The following is a 24,500-nucleotide window of genomic DNA, read 5'->3' on the forward strand; positions in this document are numbered from 1 at the left end:
ATCTATCACTACTTCAGTTTCATCACAGCTTTCAAACGGACTTTTTCCCCTTCCAAGAATTGCAGCCTTTTTATAAGATTTTAGATAAGATAAGGTGGAAGAAAAAAAAAAATCTGTAAAAACCTTAACTAATTTACAAAAAATAAATGACTTAATCTGTGTTCTGAGGATTAGTTTTTAATTCTTACAGGTTTTGAACGACATGAGGGTGAGTTATCAATAACAGAATTTTCATTTTTGGTTGAACTATCCATTTAATTACCATGGTTTTAATGAATACACAGAAATGGGCAATTAGGACGAACAACCAGATAGATTTTCTCTGCCAGGTTAAGGCCAACACATTTTCAGCTTTCAGTGCAGTTTCCTGTTTATGGCATCCATTTCATATTATCTGCATGAAATGCTTTTTTGAATGGAATTTTGAATTACTCAACAGACCCTTGTACAGCACCCCCAAAAAATATGCCTAAAGCTTAAAAATAGAAAATATCCTTTTGCGGTCACAAAGCAAATATGAAACAGATAGAAAAGGAATTATTTTCCATAACTCCTGAAAACTCCCTAACATAGGACAAAGGACATTTGTTGATAAGGTGGATATTATTAACCCCTTGGACAATCTTTTAAACATTATAATTGAATATTATATTGAAAACAGGAGGCTCTATATACAGGTGGTTGGTTAAGCTTACCTTGTCTTTTATTGTTCACCTGTGTACACAGACACTTGAATACACCTCGTTCCGCATTGTTCACCATTCATACAGCTGCAACAGAAGTTGTCAATACCTGAATCACATACTCATAATTTAATAAAAGATCAAAGTCTCCTTTAACCGGAGCACAACTACTTGTTATTCATATGATAAACATAATTCTCCTATACTTACATTCATTCATCTATAGGATCAGTTTTTTTTGTGTCCAGAACTGAGCTGGTCTATACACAAAGAGAAATAACATGTTTTCTAATCTTGCTAAGAGATGGATTTGGGCTCTACATCACTCAGCTTACGTCATACATTAAATGAAGAATTTGTAGATTTTGACTAAAACAGCGGTTCTTAATTCATAGCTGCAGCTCTTTTAGTCTTTTCCTAAAGTATTTTTAGCTGTTCATTGTTACTTCATTCATTTTTGAAGTTTGTGCTGTTGACAGCTGTGCAAGTTTGCAGTGTCGTGACTGAGCAAAGTTTAGACTTACAGCAGACAGCATTTCCTTTGGAGTCTAAACACATTACGTTACAGACAATTGTAGATAATTAGCCTAAGGAAACGCTGGGCAGTGTTATCACAGGATGGCTATGGTTAAATTGCATTAAGAGAACTAAACCAATTCATGGTCACAAAGTTTATCAATGTTTCAAATCAAATCAAATAAAACATAAATAACATCGGAACAGAAAGGGAATTATTTGTAAGTTAATATGTTTAATAATGAGTTATTTCTATCTTTATTGCAGAGCTCTCATTGTCAAATTCAATACAATTCATCCTGGCATGTAACGTGATCCGGCACCGAGTACTTCTCCCTTGATCTCCATTTTCTGATAACTGAAAATGGCGGAGACTAATTATACTTTGGACACAGCATGAAACAGGACAAAGAAGAAAAAAAAAGTAAAATAAATAAACTGCTGGGTTTAACAAGGTCACACACTACTCAGCTATGGAGGGAAGATTTAGAAAAGTAATACCAAAAACCCATACGATAGCATTTAGATTATCCAAGAAGTAACATTGCTATAGTCAAACATCAATAACATAAATTACTAAGTTATTAAATGAGACACTTCACACAAAAATGAAAAGTCTATCATCGTTTATTCATCCTCACATCATTACAAACCTGTATGACTTTCTTTCATCTGCTGAACACAAAAGAAGACATGAAGATGTCCCATTTTTTGGGCGAACTATCCCTTTAAGGGACCAGTGTTTGTTCCCTTGTACTGTCTTGATGCGATGACCTACAAGAGTGCAGTAATGTAATAATCACCAAAAGTGCCTTCACAGCCTTGCAAATGCAGTTAATTTGCTTTTGTGAGCATCCGCTGATGTGCTTTTGGCAGACTTCATTGGGTGTTCATTGTTTTTTTTAGGAACACGTTCCACACCTCATTCTCATCAAATGCCCGGCTCAGTCATATACTCAGACTAAAGTCCCCATCTATACAGCTCAGACAATAAAAGTGTCCATTCTTTGACCAATCTGTGTTACTGGCCCTAGATCTCACTGCTCTGGTTGGGAAATCGTTTTAATAAGGTGTTGGCTTCTTTAGGCAAAAGTCGACCCTGGGTTCCCTGCTTTGCTTTAGCCTTGTTCTGCGCCTGTAAGAAGTGAAAATAGAAAACAAATGTTAAATAAAAATAACTGTTGCATGCACTTTATTCCTATTCAAAGTCTTTAAGATAAGTCATTCCAGCCAGCTTTGAAGCTGTAGAGGACACACTAACAGAAACATGATGTACGAGGATGCCATAAACAGCAAACTGCACTGCAAAGATGAAAATGTGTTCGCCTTAACCTGGCAGAGAAAATCTATCTGGTTGTTCATCCTAATTGCCCATTTCTTTGTATTCATTAAAACCATGGTAATTAAAGGGATAGTTCAACCAAAAATGAAAATTCTGTTATTGATAATTCACCCTCATTTCGTTCAAAACCTTTAAGACTTTCATTAATCCTCGGAACACAGATTAAGTTATTTTTTATTAAATCTGAGAGCCCTGCATAGAAAGCAACATAACTACTATGTTCAAGGCCCAGAAAGGTAGTAAGGACATCAATAAAATAGTGAACCATCTCTGGTTCAACCGTAATGAAGCTACTAGAATATTTTGTTCTTATTTTGAATTTTCTTATTTTTATTTGAGTGCAAAGAAAACAAAAATAACTATTTTATTCAAAAACTCTTCACTTCTTCGTCAATCTTCGCCGCCATTCATGAGAGTACCATGATTAAAGTCATTATTTTTCATTTCTATGCACACAAAAAGTATTCTCGTAGCTTCATAACACTATGGTTAAACCACTGTTGTCACACAGACTATTTTAACAATGTCCTATACCTTTTTGTGCTTTGAATGTGTCAGTTGCTTTGCTGTCTATGCAGGGTCAGAAAGCTCTAGGATTCAATTGAAAATATCTTCATTTGTGTTCAGAACAGAAGATAAATGAAGGTCTTACAGGTTTGGAATGACATGAGGGGGATTAATTAAGGACAGAAATGTACATTTTGGGTGAACTTTAAGGATGTTAAAACTGCTATCAGCAGGTTGTTTTTTTTTCCAGAGGATTTCCTGAGGACTGCGAGTTACCTTTTCAACACATGTATAGAAGACTGAGACTTCTTTAGAGCAGACTGTGTTGTTGAAGTCATTCTGTTTCCAGCAAGCCATCAGCAATGACATTTCCGTTACACATGTGGCCTCTGTAACAAAGAGTGTTTTTCAACATGTAAGAGTTTAGCAAAACAATGCATTACAAAAGCCCTTCCAAGTTACCTTAAAAAGCAAACCAGCGTCACTTGTATTTTCCTTCCCATTTAGAGAAGCAAAAATTATTTTACTTTAGAAAATCAGTTACTTTTAAAATTGAGAATGAGTGACACCACTGAAAGTATTAATGAATGTATAAGTGCTAAATGTATCTTTATGCTTAAAAATATATATATTTTTTTAATTGAACTACAGCTGACTTTAGTTGTTATTAAAACTGTAGTTAGATATAAATCTGAGATTGTTTTCTAGCGAGCACAATGTTTAACCAAAAGCCTTAAGCATCAAATTTTATAAAAGAATTTCCAAGGCCTCTAAATGATTAACATGATCAAAACTTTGCTGGAAAACCTGTTCTAAACAATCTACAACATGCCTGATTTTAGCAAGTCCTTTTACGAATTCTAAAAACGTCCAATTTCAGGTGGTGCTACAAATCATTTTGCTATAAAATCTTTAACAACTTATATAAACTACATTTAATAACAGCTTTTATACTGTATTTAATATTTCAAGATGAACATTCACTGGAATAAAGATGTACAGGTCCTTCTCAAAAAATTATCATATTGTGATAAAAGTTCATTATTTTCCATAATGATAAAAATTAAACTTTCATATATTTTAGATTCATTGCACACCAACTGAAATATTTCAGGTCTTTTATTGTTTTAATACTGAAGATTTTGGCATACAGCTCATGAAAACCCCAAATTCCTATCTCAAAAAATTAGCATATCATGAAAAGGTTCTCTAAACGAGCTATTAACCTAATAATCTGAATCAACTAATTAACTCTAAACACCTGCAAAAGATTCCTGAGGCTTTTAAAAACTCCCAGCCTGGTTCATTACTCAAAACCGCAATCATGGGTAAGACTGCCGACCTGACTGCTGTCCAAAGGCCATCATTGACACCCTCAAGCGAGAGGGTAAGACACGAAAGAAATTTCGTAACGAATAGGCTGTTCCCAGAGTGCTGTATCAAGGCACCTCAGTGGGAAGTCTGTGGGAAGGAAAAAGTGTGGCAAAAAACGCTGCACAACGAGAAGAGGTGACCGGACCCTGAGGAAGATTGTGGAGAAGAACCGATTCCAGACTTTGGGGGACCTGCGGAAGCAGTGGACTGAGTCTGGAGTAGAAACATCCAGAGCCACCGTGCACAGGCGTGTGCAGGAAATGGGCTACAGGTGCCGCATTCCCCAGGTCAAGCCACTTTTGAACCAGAAACAGCGGCAGAAGCGCCTCACCTGGGCTACAGAGAAGCAGCACTGGACTGTTGCTCAGTGGTCCAAAGTACTTTTTTCGGATGAAAGCAAATTTTGCATGTCATTCGGAAATCAAGGTGCCAGAGTCTGGAGGAAGACTGGGGAGAAGGAAATGCCAAAATGCCTGAAGTCGCATTGAAGCAGTCATTTCTGCAAAAGGATTCCTGACCAAGTATTGAGTGCATAACTGAACATAATTATTTGAAGGTTGACTTTTTTTTTCTTTTTTTTTGTATTAAAAACCCTTTTCTTTTATTGGTCGGATGAAATATGCTAATTTTTTGAGGTCGGAATTTTGGGTTTTCATGAGCTGTATGCCAAAATCATCAGTATTAAAACAATAAAATAACTGAAATATTTCAGTTATTTTACAATGAATCTAAAATATATGAAAGTTTAATTTTTATCATTACATTATGGAAAATAATGAACTTTTATCAAAATATGCTATTCTTTTGAGAAAGACCTGTATTTGCACATCACTCCAGCATCATTGTATTGCCGTGCATTATACATTATATAAGTAAATTCTGTAACCGTTTCTATCTAAAGCAGGTCAGTAGAAGAAGCCAAAAAAATAAATAAAAAATAGCAGACACCCAACAGTTTATCCGCACATACATTTTCAAAGAAATAAACAGTCCTAACTCCTAACCTCCTTTCCTGAGTTTGCGGCTGGCGACTTCACTCTTCAGCGCCAGAGGTTTGATGGGTCTCAGCGCGGGTTTTCCACTCTGTCTGCTCAACAGTCGAGCAACCTTCTCTTGAATCACAGATACACTCATCGCCTTTATATAATGTCTCCCGAGACGGTACATTAAACTCGAAATAAGAAAGAAACGGAGCCTAGTAATAGAATATGGAATGACTTAAATGTCATTGCCGAGTACTTATTTCACGCCCTCATGAGTAAGTCGCCATTTTCTGTCGGAAAGCGATCTCTACCTGTTGCTATAGTTACCGCTGCCGAGTCCTGACATTGTCGTAAAAGGATCCTGAGCAGTGTTTCATTTGCATGATTCAAGTTTGTACTTCAGTTATTATGAGCTATTTTATGAAAACTAATTTTATTCATACACAATCCAGACCTAATTATACTGGGAATGCGGTCAAATCTAGTGAAAATCAGGGTTGTTTCTAAGGCTGCTTCAACTTGAATTTGAATTTCAACTCATGAAATGAATGTAAAGCAAGTCTTAAATTTCTGAAATTTGCTGAGACCTAGTGCAAACTTAAGGATGAACTAATTTACTTTTAACAAGGACATGTGCTTGTAAAGCTCAGGACAGGATGCCTTTAGGTGATGCAGGTTTTCCAGTAAAAGTTTTACTCAGGACATGTTTACACACTTAAGACACAGCAGAGGCCTGTGAGGTCGCCAAACTAGCCACAACAGACCAAGATGAAAACTATTGTTTATCATTACCATTTTTACCTCCTTAAATTTCCAGTAGGCTACTCTAAAAGACAAATGTACATTAAGAAAAACCAACGCTTGCCTTTCTCCCCCAAATCAGGTCATTCAGATTAGATATTAAGCTGATTAAGAAACATTGTTGCATGGAAATGACCGAATGTAACACCACAAAAATGTCTTGATGCTGTTAATCGCTGCTTACATGAAAATCCTTGAAATTGTGAAATGTTTTTCACTTTAAATTAATGGGGCTTATCAAACGGAAACTCACCGTATGTACACAGCTCCAGTCACAGTATAAGCATACAGAGACAAAGTTGTAATGACCATGTAGTTTTCTCTTCTACTCTGCAGTAAAATCAGACCAGCATATGATAGATTTTGATGGATTGGCTTGCTTACCATAAGTCATGCCATAGTGGAGAGATAAGAATTTGCAGTTTGCGTCCAAATGTTAATAAGGGACCTTTAAGTGAATATAAAGTTTTTTTGTTTGTTTATTTGAAAAAAATAACAATTTTGATAATTGTTCACCTGTCTTTCCCCACCTTCAGCGCATTGTTACAGCCTATTAAGTCCAACTGGTCCATGCATTCCATGGCAGCTTGTCCTCATATCTGCTCTGGTATTCTGACTTTGTCTCTACTTGATTGTAACAGGGCTACCTTGAGTTTTCAGCCACCTGGAACAAATATCAGGATCATAAACTGGCTGATTTGGGAAGATTGGGAAGTTTCCCTGGAACGTTCAGGACTGTTTATAATTTGTAAAATTATTCCATTTCAGGATTTCCTGTTAGCAATGTTTAACTCTGAGGTAAATAACAAATCATGACCTAAAGACAAGTTAAAACACAACATGTAGAGTGCGGAAATGAAATTAAATATTTTTTTATAAAATGAATCAAATTGCAGCACAAGTGAAGCTCCGATTTCAGCTGCAGTGTTGTTTATCTGTATCGTTTTTTCACTTGCCAGCAGAATGTGTTGGCATGGACAATACCTAAGAAACAAAGACTGCCCCTCCCTGAACTTTGACCTTTCCTGCTCCTGTTTGCTTGATGGAACTAAATTAAGTTAATTATTTTTGGTGAGAATGTGTTTTCTCTCAAGCTCTCAATTATAAATCATTCCTCCAAACAATTTATTTCAAGCTTCATTCAACAAGCCTGACAAAGCTCCTTTTTTTCCTCTCAAAACCAGGGCTATTGGACTGTGAACACATCGATAGCTCAGTTTGTGTCAGGACTTCAGTGCCATTTGCTCTCTTAGGAAAATCCCTTTTCTGATCTAATTGCTTCTAGAAAAAGGTGGTCGATAAATATAGACCTTCAGATTCAAGTATATTTTTGCACTAGGAAATACGTTTGGAAAGTCTAAACTATGAACACCTCAGTGCACAGTTGGGGCCCGTATAAAACTAAAAGGATAATCTATGTCCACATTAATCCGTAAAAAAATGCTACTTTCTGAACTATTTATTCAATTTAACCATGTTTCCCTTTATCTTTTTCTCTTTTTAGTCAGCTGTGCTTGCTCAATGAATTGCATAAACTGAACAAACATACCAACTCGAGGTCATGACATTCTCCTTCCTCGTTGCACTGAATATTTGTTCCCCTACACTGTACTGCTCTGTAAGGCAACCCGGTAACCTGTAAGAATGCAGATAGATCTCCTTTGAGACTCTCTTTCATCGCATGATCCCGCCAAATATCTTGACTAGTTAAAGCATATTAGCGAGACCGAATGACTCAAACTATAATTAATTAATCCAAGCCTATCATAGAGTCAGAGTTAGGCGACGATGCAACACATTTGGTCTTGGATTATATTCAGTGATAATATGGAAAAGAATAGCCAAGGTTACTGTGGGAATCAAGCTATTCAAATTTCTCAGATATGATTCAGTAAAAATCTCTCACTCTAATTTTAGAACGAGTTTAATGGTTGTCAGCCACTATGTAACGTGATGTGGAAGAAGAATGGAAGGTTTAACATAATAACATTAAACTCTGTATAATTTACAGTGGGGGAAAAGGAATTAGCGATGACTTTGAGGCTTAAGTTTTATTTGTCAATAGAGGAATAAAACAAAATTAAATAATCATTTTCAGCTTATATAATTTTGAATTAAAAAAAGAAAGTGACCCACCAAAAATTGTGTAATAGTTTACTTATTAAGTCTGATCATGCTTTTGTCTTGCATTCTCTTATTTTAATTTCTCTTAGTTAATGTCACAGGTTCCACCATGATGTTAATTCTTAGTTTTATATTGTCAGATTTTATACATTTCTACAGTTCTAATGGAAATCATAAATATAGTTTTCTGGTTTAGTATTTTATATTCACTGAGACATTCCCTAGGGAGAGTAGAAGCACCCTGAGTGTATGATGATGATGAATTATTAATGATAAGTCACGGTGCGGGCCTTTTTCTCAGATGGCATGTTACATGCCACAGACACACGGGTTCTCCGTCCAGACCCCCATCTGCCAAACAAGGGCATTCTTGAAGCTCAGGGACAGTACATGCACACAGAAACTGTACAAAAACGACGTGTACTGTAAATACATGCCAAATTTTTTATGTAAGATTTTTCATGAACTGTCTGTAAGAAAAGAAAGCTGTTTGAAGCAAAAGTGCCCATCAATGTGATTAATATTGGCATCAAATATCATATAAAGAGCAAACCTTTGTAAATGGGTTTGCAGTTGTTCCATGGTGGCTTAAGTTGTGCTTCTCACATGATCGTTGTAATTACATTTACCATAATAGTCTGGTGGGTAAGTGTGAAGTGTAACAGATGAAATCCATAACTCCGGTCATAAGTGTCACATGATCTTTCTAATATGCTCATTTGATGCTCAAAAAACATTTATTATTATTATCAATGTTGAAAACAGTCTTGCTTCTAAATGTTTTTGTGGAAATGGTGATACATTTTTGGTCCACTGTCACTTTCAATCAATTTCATGCATCCTTGCTGAATAAAAGTATACATTTCTTTAAAATGATCTAATGATCCCAAACTTTGAATGGGATTGTCAGTATTGACAATACTGTGTCATGGAGATGTGCTATTATTGAACCTGCTAACTTGAACTCCTCTACTCATGAATTTGGGTGAAAATGGAAGTTTTTAGTGTGACGTTTGTATTTTTGCTCTAACCCTTGATCTCCTGACTCAGATTTATTAGCAGGAAAGCCTCATGTGTCAGTAGACCCAGTGTTTTAGCAGATGAGCTCCCTGATTGTTTTCTGCTGGTGTGTTTGGCCTGTTTGGATTTGGCTTAGGAGCTGTTATAAGAGCAATTTCAATCACTTACATGTGCCTGTAGAGGCCTTTGAAACTAAAGATACACGAGTGCAATGAATGGTGTCTCATCTGTGCATGATTTAGTGACAATGTATTATTTTGGTGAAAATTAATGCTTAAAATATGCTAATTATAATGTGAAAAATATCATTTTTATCATTTAAACTAAAGCACGTTCACATATATCTAGTTATATAATCACAGTAAGTCTGGATAACTGATCAATCTGTGATCATTGACATTTTTATCAAGCCAAATTCTTTTTAGAGTCATCAAACAAAGCTCCATTTTCTTCTTAACTGGTTTGACTAGATTAACCGCCTCATACTGCCACCTGCTGCTGCAAACCATTATATGGAAATTATGAAGAAATTACTCTGGGAGCTCTTTGTGGGTCTAAAGCTGCTGTGAGGGGGTGCTGTATTGAAGCAGGTCTGGTGACCACATTAGTGCCTTTACTGAACAGCCCAGACCAGGACCAGCTCCTGCACACGGGCAGAGCAATTGGACGTATCTGCTTTGAAAATAGTGAGTGCATTGGAGCAGGATAGCGGCAGTCACGCTGATCGTATTTCTCACCAACACTCTTGTTGTGTCTCCAGCTGGCTACGCAATTCCACTTATCTTCTTAGTTTCCAACAGTTTTCTTTCTATACCACAGAGTTAATTTGAATGTCAGGATCTTGAATCTGTTGAATCCTTTAACTTCTTGAACATGCAGTTCTTCTAGTATTATGATTTGCTTTAGATCTGCATCTGATATAAAGACATCTTGTTTGGAAGGATGCTGGTCTTTATAAGCCATTGGATTGTCTTTCTCTTCTGTCATCATCTCCTGGCCAAGTTTTCTCTGTCTTTGTGCTGATAGTGTTCTTCTAGAAAGCAACAGCACTCTTGTCCAGGTCTATGTTGAATTTCATATTCTGGTTGCTGTCCCTCTGGTTGGTTATGCTTTCTATGATCAGTCCTATAAGTAAAAATGTCCTTTACCTAACAAGTTGCTGTAAATATGAAGTTATAATATAAATATTATGCTCTTGTTTAGTTGAGGCTTGGCTTTCGACAGGCTGAAATTGAGTATTCATTACACACATTCAGGATTAAGTAAATTACCACTCATTCCCTGTGGACTTTTCTCCATTATATTCTCACATCTTGGCCGTCTGTGCTTGTGTGCCCACTCACCCGTCCCCTCTCTCTCTCTCTCAGCTGTTCAGCAGACACAGCTGGTGGAGAGTGGTGTAATCCCCAGGATGGTGGCCCTAATGCAACAGTTTCCTGAGAATGACCCGCTGGTAAACGTCTGCCTGCTGGCACTCTGCAACCTTGCTGATGTGGGTAAGACAAAAATAGATAGCATGGAAGCTTTAAAATCTCGTGATAAATAATAAAAACACATAAGAAAAGCACTAACTGACTCGACATTATCACACTGAGTCGTGATACACCAGCTTTAAAATTCTGGTGCATACTTATGTATGTATGCATTTATTTATTTATATATATGCAATGCATGACTATTTATTCATTTATTTATTTATCGACTGGTATTTAAAAAATAATCTAGAAATTCATCTAGATCTACATCTACATTTCTCTAAAATGAATCATTTTAAATACTAAAAGTGAATTTAGGCATCACAACATCATCATAATGTACTATTATGAACAAATGGTTATAAATTTTGAGATTTTCCATTGATTAAATTTAACATTTTTTAAAGATAACCATTAAGTGAGCATTTGGGAATAAAGCATGCACAATAACATAATACTGGTCAATATGTCTATACCGAAATATACAATAACCAATATGCTACCGATATATTGTGCATTTGCAAGATTGAGGGAGTCTTGTTTTCATAACCACCCCATTCTCAGTTATTCGTATTTAAAGAAGCATTCAGGTATTTTTTTCCTCATAATATTTCTAATATCTAGTGACTGATTGTGGTGGTGGAGGTCTTGACCTATCAGCTGAAGCGGGCACCAGATGCAGAACACCAGCATCTCATACTAGAGGTTCTTGGGTCACTGGGAGAAATTGGTGAGTAGCATAATATTCAAACCAGATCTATACGTGAACCCGGATCATACAACATTATTCATATAGTGCTCTTAGGTTGAAATTTTGACTCGGTCACTGTTCTATGTGATGTTGTCTAGAAGTGAACTAAAAATAAACTTGTGCATGTCCTTGCAAATCCCTTTGTGACAGCATGTTGATGTATTTTAGATGCTCTGAAACTGCAGTTTGTGGAAGCAGGCGTGCCCGGGGCGCTCTCTGAAATGATTTGAACTCTTCAGGGTGGCTCTGACACACATGACCTCTGCAGCATAAAAGTGGGCTTAAACCTCATAGTGAGCCTCCTACTCAGAGGTACGTCTCTCTCCATTACTTCACCACTTACATCATATTAAAATAGAATTTATTTTACACTATTTGATCATGAATCCATTAGATTAGGGAGTCAAATAAAAATATCAACAATGCATTGGAAGAGTAGTGCTATTCTATTTGTTACAGATGAGTCAATGCAGAAGTGTTTTGGGGAAGGGACGGGGATGGTGTATCAGGATGTCTTCTCCTGGTTGCAGTCATCAAATACTGAGCTGCAGTTGTCAGGAGCCCTGGCCATTGTGAACTTTGCCAGAAATGGTGAGGAGATAAATATGGAGCTGTTGTGAAGAACGATAAAGTTTTTGTCTGAAATGATCTCTCAAACGTTATTGCAGTTAAAATGACTGAGAATAGTTTTCTCTCTTTTTTTTGTTCTTAGACAGCAACTGTGTAAAGATGTTGGAATTAGGAGTTGTTCCTTGTATTCTGGACCTGTTGGAGCAGCATGTAGCAGAGGGAGATGTATCTGTGCAGCACGCTGGCCTCAGTGCACTTAGAAATCTTGCCATTCCAGGTTCTGCTTTTCTTTTCAGTAAATGCTGTATAAAAGTCAGTTCACATTTTTTATGTGAAAGTGTCTTATGCTTAAGTAGCTTCCAATAAGGTGCGTATGTTGGAGGAAGGAGTCACTGAGAGGATCAGGACCCTTTTGCGCACTGACATGCCCCCCGTCCAGTTCAAACTGCTGGGCACTTTGCGCTTGACGAAAACTGCATTTATGTAAATTTTTGGTTCACAGATTAAAGAGACTAGTTTGCATAAACTTATCAAATGAACTTACATTTCTCCATAAGTCTCTATGGAGAAAAGTCACTCTTAAATGCATAAAGACTGAATAAGTGGGACAGTCCCAGTGGTAGTAAAAAAGTACAATTTGGCTGTTTAAGATGAGTGCATGACAAACAACATGTTGTAATTTTTAAACAAAAGCTTTGCTAAACTACACAATTACCTGCCAAATGAATATGATGGCTCATGAATTAACATTTCTCCTTACAAAGGGTACAAAGAGGCTGTAATTTCCAGCCCTTCAGTGAAGTGTTATTTTAGATACCCTTGTATTCAGACAAAAGGCCTGCAAAGGTTTTGACACACTAAATTACTGTCTGCTCTCCAGTTATTATTTCCCTTACCAAAGGTGATCTGAGTAATTAAATAAAAAGGTAAACAAATCTGCAAAAGTATCTCTTTTTTTATTTGTATATTAAATGATCAACACTTATTTTATTTAGCATGCATTCTCTCTTCGTTCTCCTCTCCCCCCTTATGTAGAGGAAGCAGCTTCAGTTTTAGGGAAGGATGAGGTTCTGTTAGCATGGGTGATGTAGCAGGTGTCAGAGGCGAGGCCAACCGTCTACTAGCAGCTCTTATAAGACACAGCCGAAACCCTGTGAGTTTTAGACACACAGTGTATGTGTATTGCTCCTGTTTATATAAAATATCCCCCTCTGTTGTCTTTAAAGGAAGTCATCCACACTGTGATTAAAGCAGACGGAGTCCAACATCTCATCTCAATGGCAACCAGTGAGCACGTCATCATGCAGAATGAGGCTTTAGTCGCTTTGGCCATTGCCTCAGCAATAGACATTGGTAAGACTATATGAACAGAATGTAAAACCACCCTTGACTTTTAAAGATATGCATTTCTACATAAATCTGCAGACCCAGATATATAAATTGTGATAAACCCTGATAGGAAATGGAGAAGAATGGCATTTGGAAAAGGCAGATTCGATGTCAAGTTGGTTGCGTCAAAAGCTAAATCAACCTTCTGTACTCTCAACACCCCTGCTCCTGATATCAGATGTGTGTCTTAATGTAATTTTATTTGGCTCTACCAGACAACAGTGGTCAAAGTTAGTAAGTTTAAATAGTCATAGTGCAAATAGACCTTCCAGTAAACATGTGCCACTTTCTCTTCTGTGCAGAGGCAGTCCAAGAACCATTTTGGGATTCAGATCTCCTTCCCACCTTGCAGAATACGCTAGATGACCCTCTTGTGGCCTTGGAGGTCAAATTCAGCGCTTTAGGCCTTATCTGCAGCCTTGCCAACTCTAGTCAGTACCTCAAAAAAAACCACTGTGGAACACCCAAAGACTGAACATTACTCTTTACCACCTTCTTTTTCTCCTACAGGCATGTTAAGGGAGAAGATAACGTCACACACACACACACACACACACAGTTACTCCATCTAGCTTGGCATGTAGTCAGACCAAAGCAATATAAATTTACCCCACTCACTTCGGAGACTATTTCATCATCCAAAGTAGGAAGAAGTTAGTTTGTCCATAATGGATGTCATTTTTTGTCAGCTGTCCCAGGAACAGGAACATTTGGGAGGCAGACCATCCATCAGGCATCATTAATAAACATGCTGCCTCAGAAACAAGTATTCAGTGTGTTCAGTGCTAAATAACTTGTACAAACATGCAGTTTTACTCTCGATGGACCTCCACTGTAAGAGCACTAGCAAAGCTGCTGTATCTATCGATGAGCTTGCTGTCTATCCATGGAAATCAATTAATAACAAACATTTCATTTGTTATGTTGCATACCACTATATCGCACTGCTCTTAATATGACTAGTGTCATATTTGTCTTGTGGTTTCTTTTATCAGAGTACATTAACACTGCTGAAGTGATATTTAATCTTAAAGTTCTATAAATATATATATTTTTAGAAAAGAGTAATTATGCATTGGGTTGTAACATCTATTTTCATATCATAGCTGCCTTACTACTTTAGTTTTCTGGTGTAGGGCTTTTAAATTTAGATTTTTTTGATCATGTTGATCATTTATTTCTTGCTAGCCATGAGCACAGAACTGAATCTCCATATCATGAAAGCAATAGTCAGAAACATATCTTGCACAGTTCTTTAGATTCCTAAGTCTAAATAAAAAAAGCAATCCTCATTGATAACTCTAGCAGTGTTGTGTAAATACTGTATTTGTGTTTGCATCTTTGTATCCATGTCTTAATGTTTGTTTGGTCAATTTCTGTCAAGGTCAGACTCCAGATGATCGACAAAACAGAGCAGTTTTAGTGCTAATGTGTCAGTGGAAGTAATGTTTTGAACCATGTTTGTGAGTTTGTGGCCTGTAAATTTCCAGAGACAAATGGCCTGAGGGCAAAAACAGACTTTTCAGATTCAACAAGCTGAATTTGTGAGGTGGCTCAGCCACGGCCAATAAGAAGGCTTCATGCAGCACCAAAGACCACTGCGCTCTTCACAGCTTGACAAAAAGCACAAACTCTGTGCGTAATTCATAGCTGCACTAATGGATGTTGATTACATTTTTAAATAGACTATTTTTGTGAGTAAGGTGTATGGTGTAGCAGAGCATCTTGTTTCTGGCAATAAAGAAAAACTAAAGCACAGATTGCCTGTTTTTTTTTTTTCCTCTTATGCTCACCAAGGCTACACTTATTTGATCAAAAATACAGAAAAAAAGCCTGTAATATTGTGAAATAAAGTTTTTGAACAGTCATTACTCCAGTGTCACATGATCCTTCAGAAATCATTCAAATATGCTGATTTATTATCAATGTTGGAAACAGTTGTGCGCCATAATATTCAGAACATGTGATACTATGGATTCTTTGATGAATAAAAAGTAAAAAATAACTGTATTAAATTCAATATAGATATATTTTCTAACAATATAAATCTTTGTCATCACTTTTTCTCAACACACCTTCACACAATAAAAAATTTCTTAGAAAAAAAAAAAGCTGGTTCTAAATTTTTGGTAGTGTATTGTATATAGCGGACACACACACACCCACACTCAACACACACATACACCCACACACCCACACACACACAAACACACACTTAATAATATTTCTTCCTTTAATTATATGACTCTATGAAATGATATCATAAGAAGAGTTATACATGGATGATGTAGAAACAAAAATGACATCACATTTTCCATTTTTGGCACTTTTTTGATAGTGACCCAACTGCCAGCAATCATTTAAGCAGTCGTCTTCTATATGACCACTAGATGGAGACAATAGAAACACTAGTTTGACCAAAAGGCAAGCTGTCATTGCAATAAATTAACACTTGTTTGCAGCACAGCTCTTTTCTTCAGTCTAAGGAAGCAAACCTTCATTATCTTAATAAAGAAAAAGCTGGGAAATCAGTAATTATCACTTTGCTGTGTAATTTCATGCCAATTACTAGCTACAATCCAATTATTTGTCATCCAATCCCTTAATTAACTTGTGTAATGAAGCTGTATCTATCAAACGTTCAGATGGCCTTTACTTGCTATACTTGAATGTAGGCAGTTGATTCATATGACAAATGATTAAGATGGCTCTTTCTCCTTCTGTGTAAATGATTGCATTAAACACGTTGGGCATGTTTTGCAGAAATTGTGCCAAGTTAAACATATGGGTAGTCTCCGCAGGAGATTGGTATAACAGGCCACATGCCCAGAGTTCATCCTCTCTCATCTGTCCACATTACACAAGCCACAGCACCCAGCTGAGCCTGATCAGTGTGTCCCTCCATCATCCACTGAGTGGACCTCCACCTCCTAGCAATAGCTCACTAAATAACGGAAAAATACTACAGAAGTCAGTGGCATTATTCAAAATATATTCTGTTGTGCTTAACAGAAGAAAGAAACTCATACAGGATTGGAACAAGTAGAGGGTGAGTAAATGATTTTCATCTATTGGTGAACTAACCCTTTAAGTTGCAGCCACAATTACTGATGCTCGGCAAATATCATTATTGGTGGCACACACACAGTACATTCAGTCAGTGCATGGAATGTGTCTGGCAAAATGATTGTCCCATTATTCTGTCTAGTATTCATTTACCAACCAACAATGCTCAAGTTCAAGCTGGTCATGACATTTCGCTGCTACTTCATCTTTGGTTGGTTTGGATCACTTTATAATATTTCATATCATAATGTTAAAACTTCAAACATTGGCTTTTGTTGACACCCTCATGTAAGTTATACTGTGCAGTCCCTCAGTGACCCAGCAGAGTAACTTTTTAAAATAAGATTTCCTTATTCATTTTCTCACTTTTATTAATGGTATTCTGTTTCTTCTTGCATAAACCTTTTTAAGACATACTTTAAATTACAACTTTAAATTACAACAGCTGGGTTGGTTTTTCTCTCCTTGTGATTGATAAGAGGTTTGAATGAACACTGCACTGATGCTTTCAAGAATGCTACAAAGATTATAATGTCAGAATCTATGTATCTCAGCATCATAATCAATGCTTGCTGTTGTGGAACATTACAGCGGGAACTTTAAAGATTACAGACCATGCAGAGGTTAATCTGCTGATCCTGCAACATTATCAACTTCAAAAAGAAAGCAAAATTGATGCAGAAGAGAGAAAAACATAAAAGGACACTTTGATCTTTGGTTATTGATCAGTCCATTGGATCTGCACATCTAATCTCTACCGCCTTTATGAAAAAAATGACAGATTTATGGCTTCCATAATCTCCTTTAAATCGACAGTTATGCTTGATGCATCAGTGTTCTTTATATATTGCAGTACAAATACTGTCATTGTTCTGCTGTATCAGCATCTGATTGAATAAACAGCAGTATGGCTATTGCAAAAAAATATCCTTTGCTTAAGTGGTGAACTAATACATTTAAATGAGTTTGCCATTACAGCAGCACACATCTATAATGTTCCTGAAACTGGATAGGGAGCGTCAGCACTGACTCAATTGATCTAGGGGTCGTATTGACAGTTTAACATCCAAAGGTGAGAATGTAAACATGCCGATGTGGGTGTGACTGGAGTTTAGGTAGGCGTGAATAGTGGACAGGAACAAATGCTCTGGGGAAGAGACAGGGAACAATAGTGCCCTTTGAAACAGGCATGACTCATGCATGAAGGACTATCTTTCATAAGAGAGAGTTCAGAGTCCCATTAAAGGACACCTGAGAAAGGAACAAAAAAACTCACCCAGGACCACCAAAGCACTGATCTCAGCTATGCCAGGTCAGTAGAAAATGATCATTGTCAGGGTAAACGATTATTTAGCAAAAGGAGAAAATTAAGTGATAATCCTTATAATATGTAACTGTGTTTAACCACTGGACCTGCTTTAAATGACTTTGGAGCTCCAGTCAATGATTTAGTTTTTGTAATGTTTCAGATTATTTTGTTACTTTCTGCCAGATGTAAAAAGCATTTAACGGCCAGCACTTTCTCTGTTCATTTGCAAGTAAGTGGGGTGGGTGCACTTACTTTAATTACAAAGATCAGCAATGGAAGGATTTTTTATGCATATTAGGGGTCAGGTGGGTCTTCTCCTGCTCTATTTATTTATTTTTGACCATACACTGTAGAATTCTTATGCAAAATGTATATATTTATACATAAATACTACATGTGTTTGCTAAAAAAAAAAAAAAAAATCAAGATATACAGCGACTCCCTTTTTTGTTTTTCTGTCATCTTCTATTTTGTAAAGGTGCATATTATTGTGGTATTATTTCTCTTCCTGTCTCGTTTAATCAGTAAAAAGTTAATTTTTCTCATACTGAGTCACTGAATGGCTGTCAGCAGTTTCTTTGTTTATTAGACACAGCTACATTGCTTAACCTTGTTCTTATCTTTTGCCCTTCATTGCCGGGCCAGCAGTGTTTTCTTATCAACAATGCAGCTCAGAATGCACTCTCTGAGCATGTAGCGGCTATCCTTCGACGTCTTACAAAGCAGAATTTGAAACTCTTTGTAAATAAGGTCAGATCGCCCATTTTGCTGCACAGCTTGGTATTGCGATGTTGTTAATGTTAATAATGCGAGTTATCAATAAACCCTCAAAATTGTGTCAGCAGCACAAGCAAAGCCCAATTTCATTTAGAAAAATGGACACATCATTCGTGGCCACATCCGTCTTTAAGCATCAATCCTTATAACAAGACTGATGATTGGTGTCAGATTCTTTGTGGCTTGTTCTCTCTCATGGTCCATTTCTGTATTTAATCTGTGTGCTTCTGGCCACACCCCTGTCCAGATGTTGAGTAGATAGATATATAGATTTCAAAGAGGGTGCTAAGTAATATTTCCTCTGTTAACTAGAAAAGAAGTAATAAACTGGTGAATGAACTGTTGAATGAAATGTCTGCACACTGACTCTCCGAGGCACCATTGTTCATTATTCACACTTAAACTGCAGTGATCCCTTTATAGCATGTGTACATACAGAGAGACAATATGTAATATCACTGTATTACAAATAAAAGAAGATTCATCTCAGCCCCATTGAGAAATGTTGTTTCCATAGCAACAGGGGAAGAACGATGGTTAAGCCAGAGAGACCTAGAGAGGGAGTGCAGTTCTTTATAAAGAAAGAGGTAAAAGACAGAAACACGTTTCCACTGTGTTTGTGTGTGTATGCATGGTCACAAAAGACAGTGAGGGCAGTTCAAGACGACAGGGAGCTGGCTGTCCATCCATTGATTTCCTTCACATTCATTCAAGTGTTTCCCCTTTATTTTCTGTCAGATGCATGAAGGGGCATCAATGCCGGCGGCTTAACCACCTCCTCATCTCCATATTCTCCTCCTCCTCTCAATATCCAATCTCCTTCAGCGCTCCACCACATCAAACATACAGTCTTTCCCCACAACACCCACACAAACACAGGCACGCACATTCCCTCTCCATTCTCTCTCTCTCATACACTCCCTCCTGCCTAGAGATCTGAAGATGTGACTGAGGCTGGTTTGTAATCACATGAAAGACGAGTATAATGCCGAAGCTCCCTCCATCTTTTTCACTGCTGGAGCGGGGATGCTGAAGGAGAGGACAAGGGCCAGGATGGTGACGTGTGACTGAGAGATCTGTGCTGACGGAGATTCTGCCTTTATAAGGACCGGGACTGACGCTGTACTTTTGGGAGTCTGGGATGACCACAGAGAGTGGACGGGTGAAGACAGGGCTGAGAGGACATCACAGGGAGCTTCATCTGTGACTGGGACAAAAGGTAAGAATTTCTTCTGAAAAAAAATTGTCTGCCGTTATTTTTGTTGTGTGTGTGTGTGCGGATGGGTTTAGATGCACAGGATGGAGTTCTCACCTTGACAGGTATTACTGGATTTAATGGAAGAAAGATGCACTCGGACATTTAATGAATTCCTTTCATGTGTGACATAGAACTTAATATGATTTATGAAAGAGACTTTATCTATAAACAAAATTTTAATATGAACATTCAGATTTCTAATTTAAATACTGAACATATATTAATGTTATTTCCGATGTTTGATACAGATCTTTTTTTCTTTTTGCTATAGATTATTTTCTCACTTGTTGACAATATTATATAAAACCAAAGCAAGGGCTGGAATAATGTGGAAAACAGCCTTTTTGACCCGCTTTAAGAAATATGTAACAAAATTACCAAAAGGTTTTGTTTTGGTTGCTGGTTCTTCAGAATGTGTATGCTGTTAGGACAACAACATATCCATCTCTGTCACTGGTGGAGTTTTGGTTCCTTGCTTCGCCTTAGGCTTGTTTAGTTGGGGAAACAATTACAGGAAACATTGTTGACTTGACTGCACAGACACTATTGGAAAAGAACTGAATCAACAATAAACTGATTGGTTCTACTGGTCCCTTGCATTATCAGAACATGTTTTTCCGGTTTAACACTGTAATGCTGCTTTGACACAATACTGTACAAAGTCCTATATAAATAAAGGTGACTTGACTTGACTTGATATTGTAATGGATGCACATAGTGACTATAGAGGGAGATGTCATGTGGGACCCATGTTGAGACCCTTATCGGTAGAACTAGTTGACATACCAGACTTTCTACCTGCCCCGCCCCTGCAAGCCTAAGACGAACAGGTAGTTTTGCCACAAACTCACAGTATTAGTCCAGCCTGAGTCTGACAAAAAGTTAAAAGGTTTTTGCAATTTAAATATCTATTTTGATATATTTTAAACTGTAATTTATTCTTGTGATTAATAATCAGCAGCCATTAATCCAGTGTCACATGACTCATGAACTAAACTAAAATGATGCTGATTTGCTGCTCAATCATTTCTAATTATTATCAATGGTGAAAACAGCTGTGTCACTTAATATTTTTGTGCAAACCATCATCCATTTTTTAGAAGGTTTAAAAGAACAGCATTTATTTAAATATACATTTTTAGTTACATTTTACTGTCACTTTTTAAAAATAAATGTAATTTTGTATTTATATATTTTATAAAAAAATAAATAAAAATAAAATAAATACAATTCCAGCCCATGTTTTACTCAAGACTTTTCACATTAACAACATTTTGGTAACACTTTAAGTTGATGGTCCCCTTTAGACATGTAGATATAAGACACTGTAACGTCAACTACCACTCATTAGAGTATTATTTTTTGTCTCCGCAACAGACATTCTTCTGAATAAAGTGACTCTGCAAGTATATGCCAACTTACTCTACTAACCATAACCATCACCTTACAGGCTGCTAACAATCTAGTAATGACAGTGCTAATGAGAGTTAGTTGACATGTAGTTTTAAAGTTACTTAGTCAACATAATTTCTAAAATAGATAATCAAAATAAAGTTTAACCAACACTTTTTCCCCCCTATTCCAGCAGATATTCAATGGCAGAGGCTGGGCACACTGTGTCAATCCCATCAGGGGACACAATCCCCTCAGACCCTATTGTCACAGTTGAGTGCGGTTCAGCAGAGGTGAAGCCTGAAGATGCACCCCTGAAGAGCCCCAATGAAGCATCATACTCCTCAAAAGACCTCAAGGATGGCAGCCAGGTTGATCAACACGATGCAAGGGGTCACGGTATTGCTGAGACCCACATGTCTGACGATGTGTGTTTACAGTCACTGAGCGATCAGAATAAACATACATGTAGCTGTTCACTGACAGTGCACGGGGAACATGTCTTATCTCCTCACAAGGACCTAAAAGAGCACAGTCTGTTATCAATACAGAAAAGCCACTCAGACAGCTTGCAGATTTTTAAAGAGGCTGACGCTTCTCCTCTCTACTGTGAAACGGATGCGTCTTTTTGCCAAGGACGAGACCAGGATGTTTGTATGCAGTCATTTCCTTCTTTAGTGTGTAAACAGGCCATGCCGCTTCAGCAGAGCAATACTATGACCACGTCCACCAGAGCAGGAAGCAGTGGATCGGCCAGCCCAACTCAACCAGCCAAACATGGCTTCATTCAGATCTGTGAAGTCACTCCAGCGTCCACCTGCCCCAAATTCAAAGAAGCTGGTTGTTGTAACACACACTTCCCCAACGGAGCTGTCGAGGACACTTTTGCGGCATATTGCCACCCGCAACCAATTCCTGCTCCGGCGCAGCTGCTTCCGCACTTAGTAGGAATGGAGGAGAGCTACAAGGGCCAAGTATCAGCAGGCAACCTGCTCGCTCTCCCTCGGCTCATATCTTCCGTCAGTGAGACCGGATTGGACGGTAAGCGACTCCTTCGCTGCTGCAATCTGGACTGCTCTTGGCCTGGTCCGTTCCATCCAGTTGGTGCCCAACAGTGGGTGGATGAAAAGACCAAGAGGGAAGTGGGGACCATGACCGCAGAAAAAGAACTGAGAGATGTAGGAGTGCAAGTGGGTCGGGACTCTGAGGAGCATCCCCAGCACGTGTTCCCAGAAGTGTGCCTGGTGGAAGAGAAGACAAATGCGAGTGGCAAAGTGGCGTCAAAGAGTCAAAAGTCTCCTGTGAAGGAGGTGAAATGGGATGCGGAGGGCATGACCTGGGAGGTGTACGGAGCCTCAGTTGATCCTGAGGAACTTGGACTTGCGATTCAGAAACATCTGGAGGTACAAATCAAAGAGACTAAGGGAATAGCGGCGAAACTCTCACGCCAGAACACGATAACATCCCAACACAGCTCGGGATCAACCCATAGGAGAAAAAAGGGCTTATTTGGGTTGCTGCGCCGCCCGGGCTGCTGTTCTCGCACCACAGGTGCAGTGGACTAAAGGACCTACATGAATGAGACCCCAAATAGACATTTTAAATACTCTTGGGTATAAATTTGAAATCCAAGTAAAGATTAAAAATAGGGATTTTTTTTTTCAAAAGTACTTGTCTTTGTATAACAGAACTGGATAATACATTTCAGAAAAATCATGACTTCCTTTCATTTTTAACACCTCACTTAAATGCTGTAGTAGTTTCCTCAGTGGGTTTAGAACTCTTTTATAATTTATAGAAAGATTGTGGGTTATTTTATAATAGTCAACTGACCTTTGGTTTTTGTTTTCCATCAGCAAATCATAATGATTATGACTAAGTTCCTGTCTTGCATTAGTCCATGTGGAAACGTCCATTGAATGAAAAACTTTTATTGTTTAATTCTGTGGAAGCACTGTGATGGAGGTTTAGAGAATACTGTAACTGTGGCGCTGACTGTGGGTCGAAACATGACAGTAAGACAGACGGTATCACACATATGTGTAAATACTTTTACAAATAAAACACTATTTACAATACAATACCATTCAAAAGTTTGGGGTCTGGCAGGTTTTTTCTTTTTTTAATCTAAATACAATACAACAGTATTATTCTGAATGATTCTTCAGAAATCATTTTATGCGTTGGTTTGGTGCTCTAGAAATATTTCTTATTAATATCAATGTTAAAAAAATGGTTGTGTTGCTTAATATTTGTCAGAATTCTTTCATGAATAGAAAAAAACAGCATTTATTTGAAATCTTTGTAACATTATAAAGGTCTTTACTGTCATTTTGATACATTTTATGCAACCCTGCTGATTAAAAGCATTCATTTCTTTTATGACCCCGAACTTTTAAACAGTAGTGTAAATTAATATTGAATAATAATATTAATAATATGCAGTAAGATAATAGATGTAGCAGGTGATTAATTATTTTAGTCCTTACTTGTCAGTACATTACCAAATATATATATTTCTTAATAATAAAAATTTCTATCAATTTCACATTTACTGAGAAAATTAGCACTGGATTTTCTACAGCATGACATAACTGGTTTTTGGAAAGGAACAAAGAAAAGGAGTTATAATGTATACATAATTTTGACACTTGGGAGTAGAATATGATTTGCTAGTTATTTATCAAAGTAAATTAAATGTCTCACCAGCAGCATTGTTTTTCTCTTTGTCTTCTACTGTAACAATAAATGCAATATAGCAGTTAATTGAATTTGCATTTTGATGTTTGTTAATGATCAGCAATATATTTACAGGCAAAATGAAAGAATGGAAATGTAACATTTAATCCACTGTACATTTACAAAACAACAGTGGGTATAAACTAATTACTGATACACAGACCATTTTAGGCCTGTAGCTATTTATTTAGTGTGGTTTTAAAACCTAAAGAGCAGTTCCAGAATATTGGTGTTAGTCTGAGTTGAGACCATCCCCTCGCATCCATACATATTTTTTAAAATCCTGTAATTAACCTTTTTTTTTTTTTTTTTTTTTGAAAAGCCTTTAAACAACATATTCATCTAAATGTATTCAGTTGCTTTTCGCACCATTGCACACAGGCTACTTTTTACTACAGCAGCAAACCTGATGAATACACCTGCC

At 37.2% G+C, this 24,500-nt stretch overlaps 2 protein-coding genes and 1 pseudogene across 8 annotated transcripts; 2 read left to right on the forward strand and 1 right to left on the reverse strand.

Annotated features, from left to right (window-relative positions):
• Window positions 1–1,808: 1,808 nt before the first annotated feature.
• LOC128026289 (coiled-coil-helix-coiled-coil-helix domain-containing protein 1) lies at window positions 1,809–5,737 on the reverse strand. Its single transcript, XM_052613267.1, has 3 exons — window positions 5,427–5,737; window positions 3,325–3,437; window positions 1,809–2,334 (listed from the first exon to the last, which is right to left on the reverse strand). Exons 1-3 carry the CDS (start codon window positions 5,587–5,589, stop codon window positions 2,230–2,232), a joined length of 381 nt encoding a protein of 126 aa, XP_052469227.1. The 5' UTR covers window positions 5,590–5,737; the 3' UTR covers window positions 1,809–2,229.
• LOC128026601 (rap1 GTPase-GDP dissociation stimulator 1-like) lies at window positions 5,677–14,010 on the forward strand (annotated as a pseudogene).
• A 2,410-nt stretch (window positions 14,011–16,420) lies between these two features.
• LOC128026282 (uncharacterized) lies at window positions 16,421–24,108 on the forward strand. Of its 7 annotated transcripts, XM_052613253.1 has the most exons (5): window positions 16,606–17,913; window positions 18,071–18,139; window positions 19,205–19,274; window positions 19,426–19,906; window positions 21,531–24,108. In XM_052613253.1, exon 5 carries the CDS (start codon window positions 21,541–21,543, stop codon window positions 22,900–22,902), a length of 1,362 nt encoding a protein of 453 aa, XP_052469213.1. In that variant the 5' UTR covers window positions 16,606–17,913; window positions 18,071–18,139; window positions 19,205–19,274; window positions 19,426–19,906; window positions 21,531–21,540; the 3' UTR covers window positions 22,903–24,108. The 7 variants fall into 7 exon arrangements, with proteins under 7 accessions (XP_052469211.1, XP_052469216.1, XP_052469213.1 ...); XM_052613255.1 differs by lacking the exon at window positions 19,205–19,274; XM_052613254.1 differs by lacking the exon at window positions 18,071–18,139.
• Window positions 24,109–24,500: the final 392 nt, after the last annotated feature.

The sequence above is a fragment of the Carassius gibelio genome, chromosome A13 (assembly GCF_023724105.1).
Source record: "Carassius gibelio isolate Cgi1373 ecotype wild population from Czech Republic chromosome A13, carGib1.2-hapl.c, whole genome shotgun sequence".
In the NCBI taxonomy this organism is placed as follows: Eukaryota; Metazoa; Chordata; class Actinopteri; order Cypriniformes; family Cyprinidae; genus Carassius; species Carassius gibelio.

Bases quoted from the DNA above. Each gene is read 5' to 3' on its own strand.
- LOC128026289 (XM_052613267.1), bottom strand. From the start codon at position 5,589: ATGTACCGTCTCGGGAGACATTATATAAAGGCGATGAGTGTATCTGTG. The intron at 3,438-5,426 runs GTTAGGAGTTAG...TCTTTGTTACAG, and splicing joins CCGCAAACTCAGGAAAGGAG to AGGCCACATGTGTAACGGAA. The intron at 2,335-3,324 runs GTAACTCGCAGT...CACTTCTTACAG, and splicing joins TCTATACATGTGTTGAAAAG to GCGCAGAACAAGGCTAAAGC.
- LOC128026282 (XM_052613251.1), top strand. From the start codon at position 21,541: ATGGCAGAGGCTGGGCACACTGTGTCAATCCCATCAGGGGACACAATC.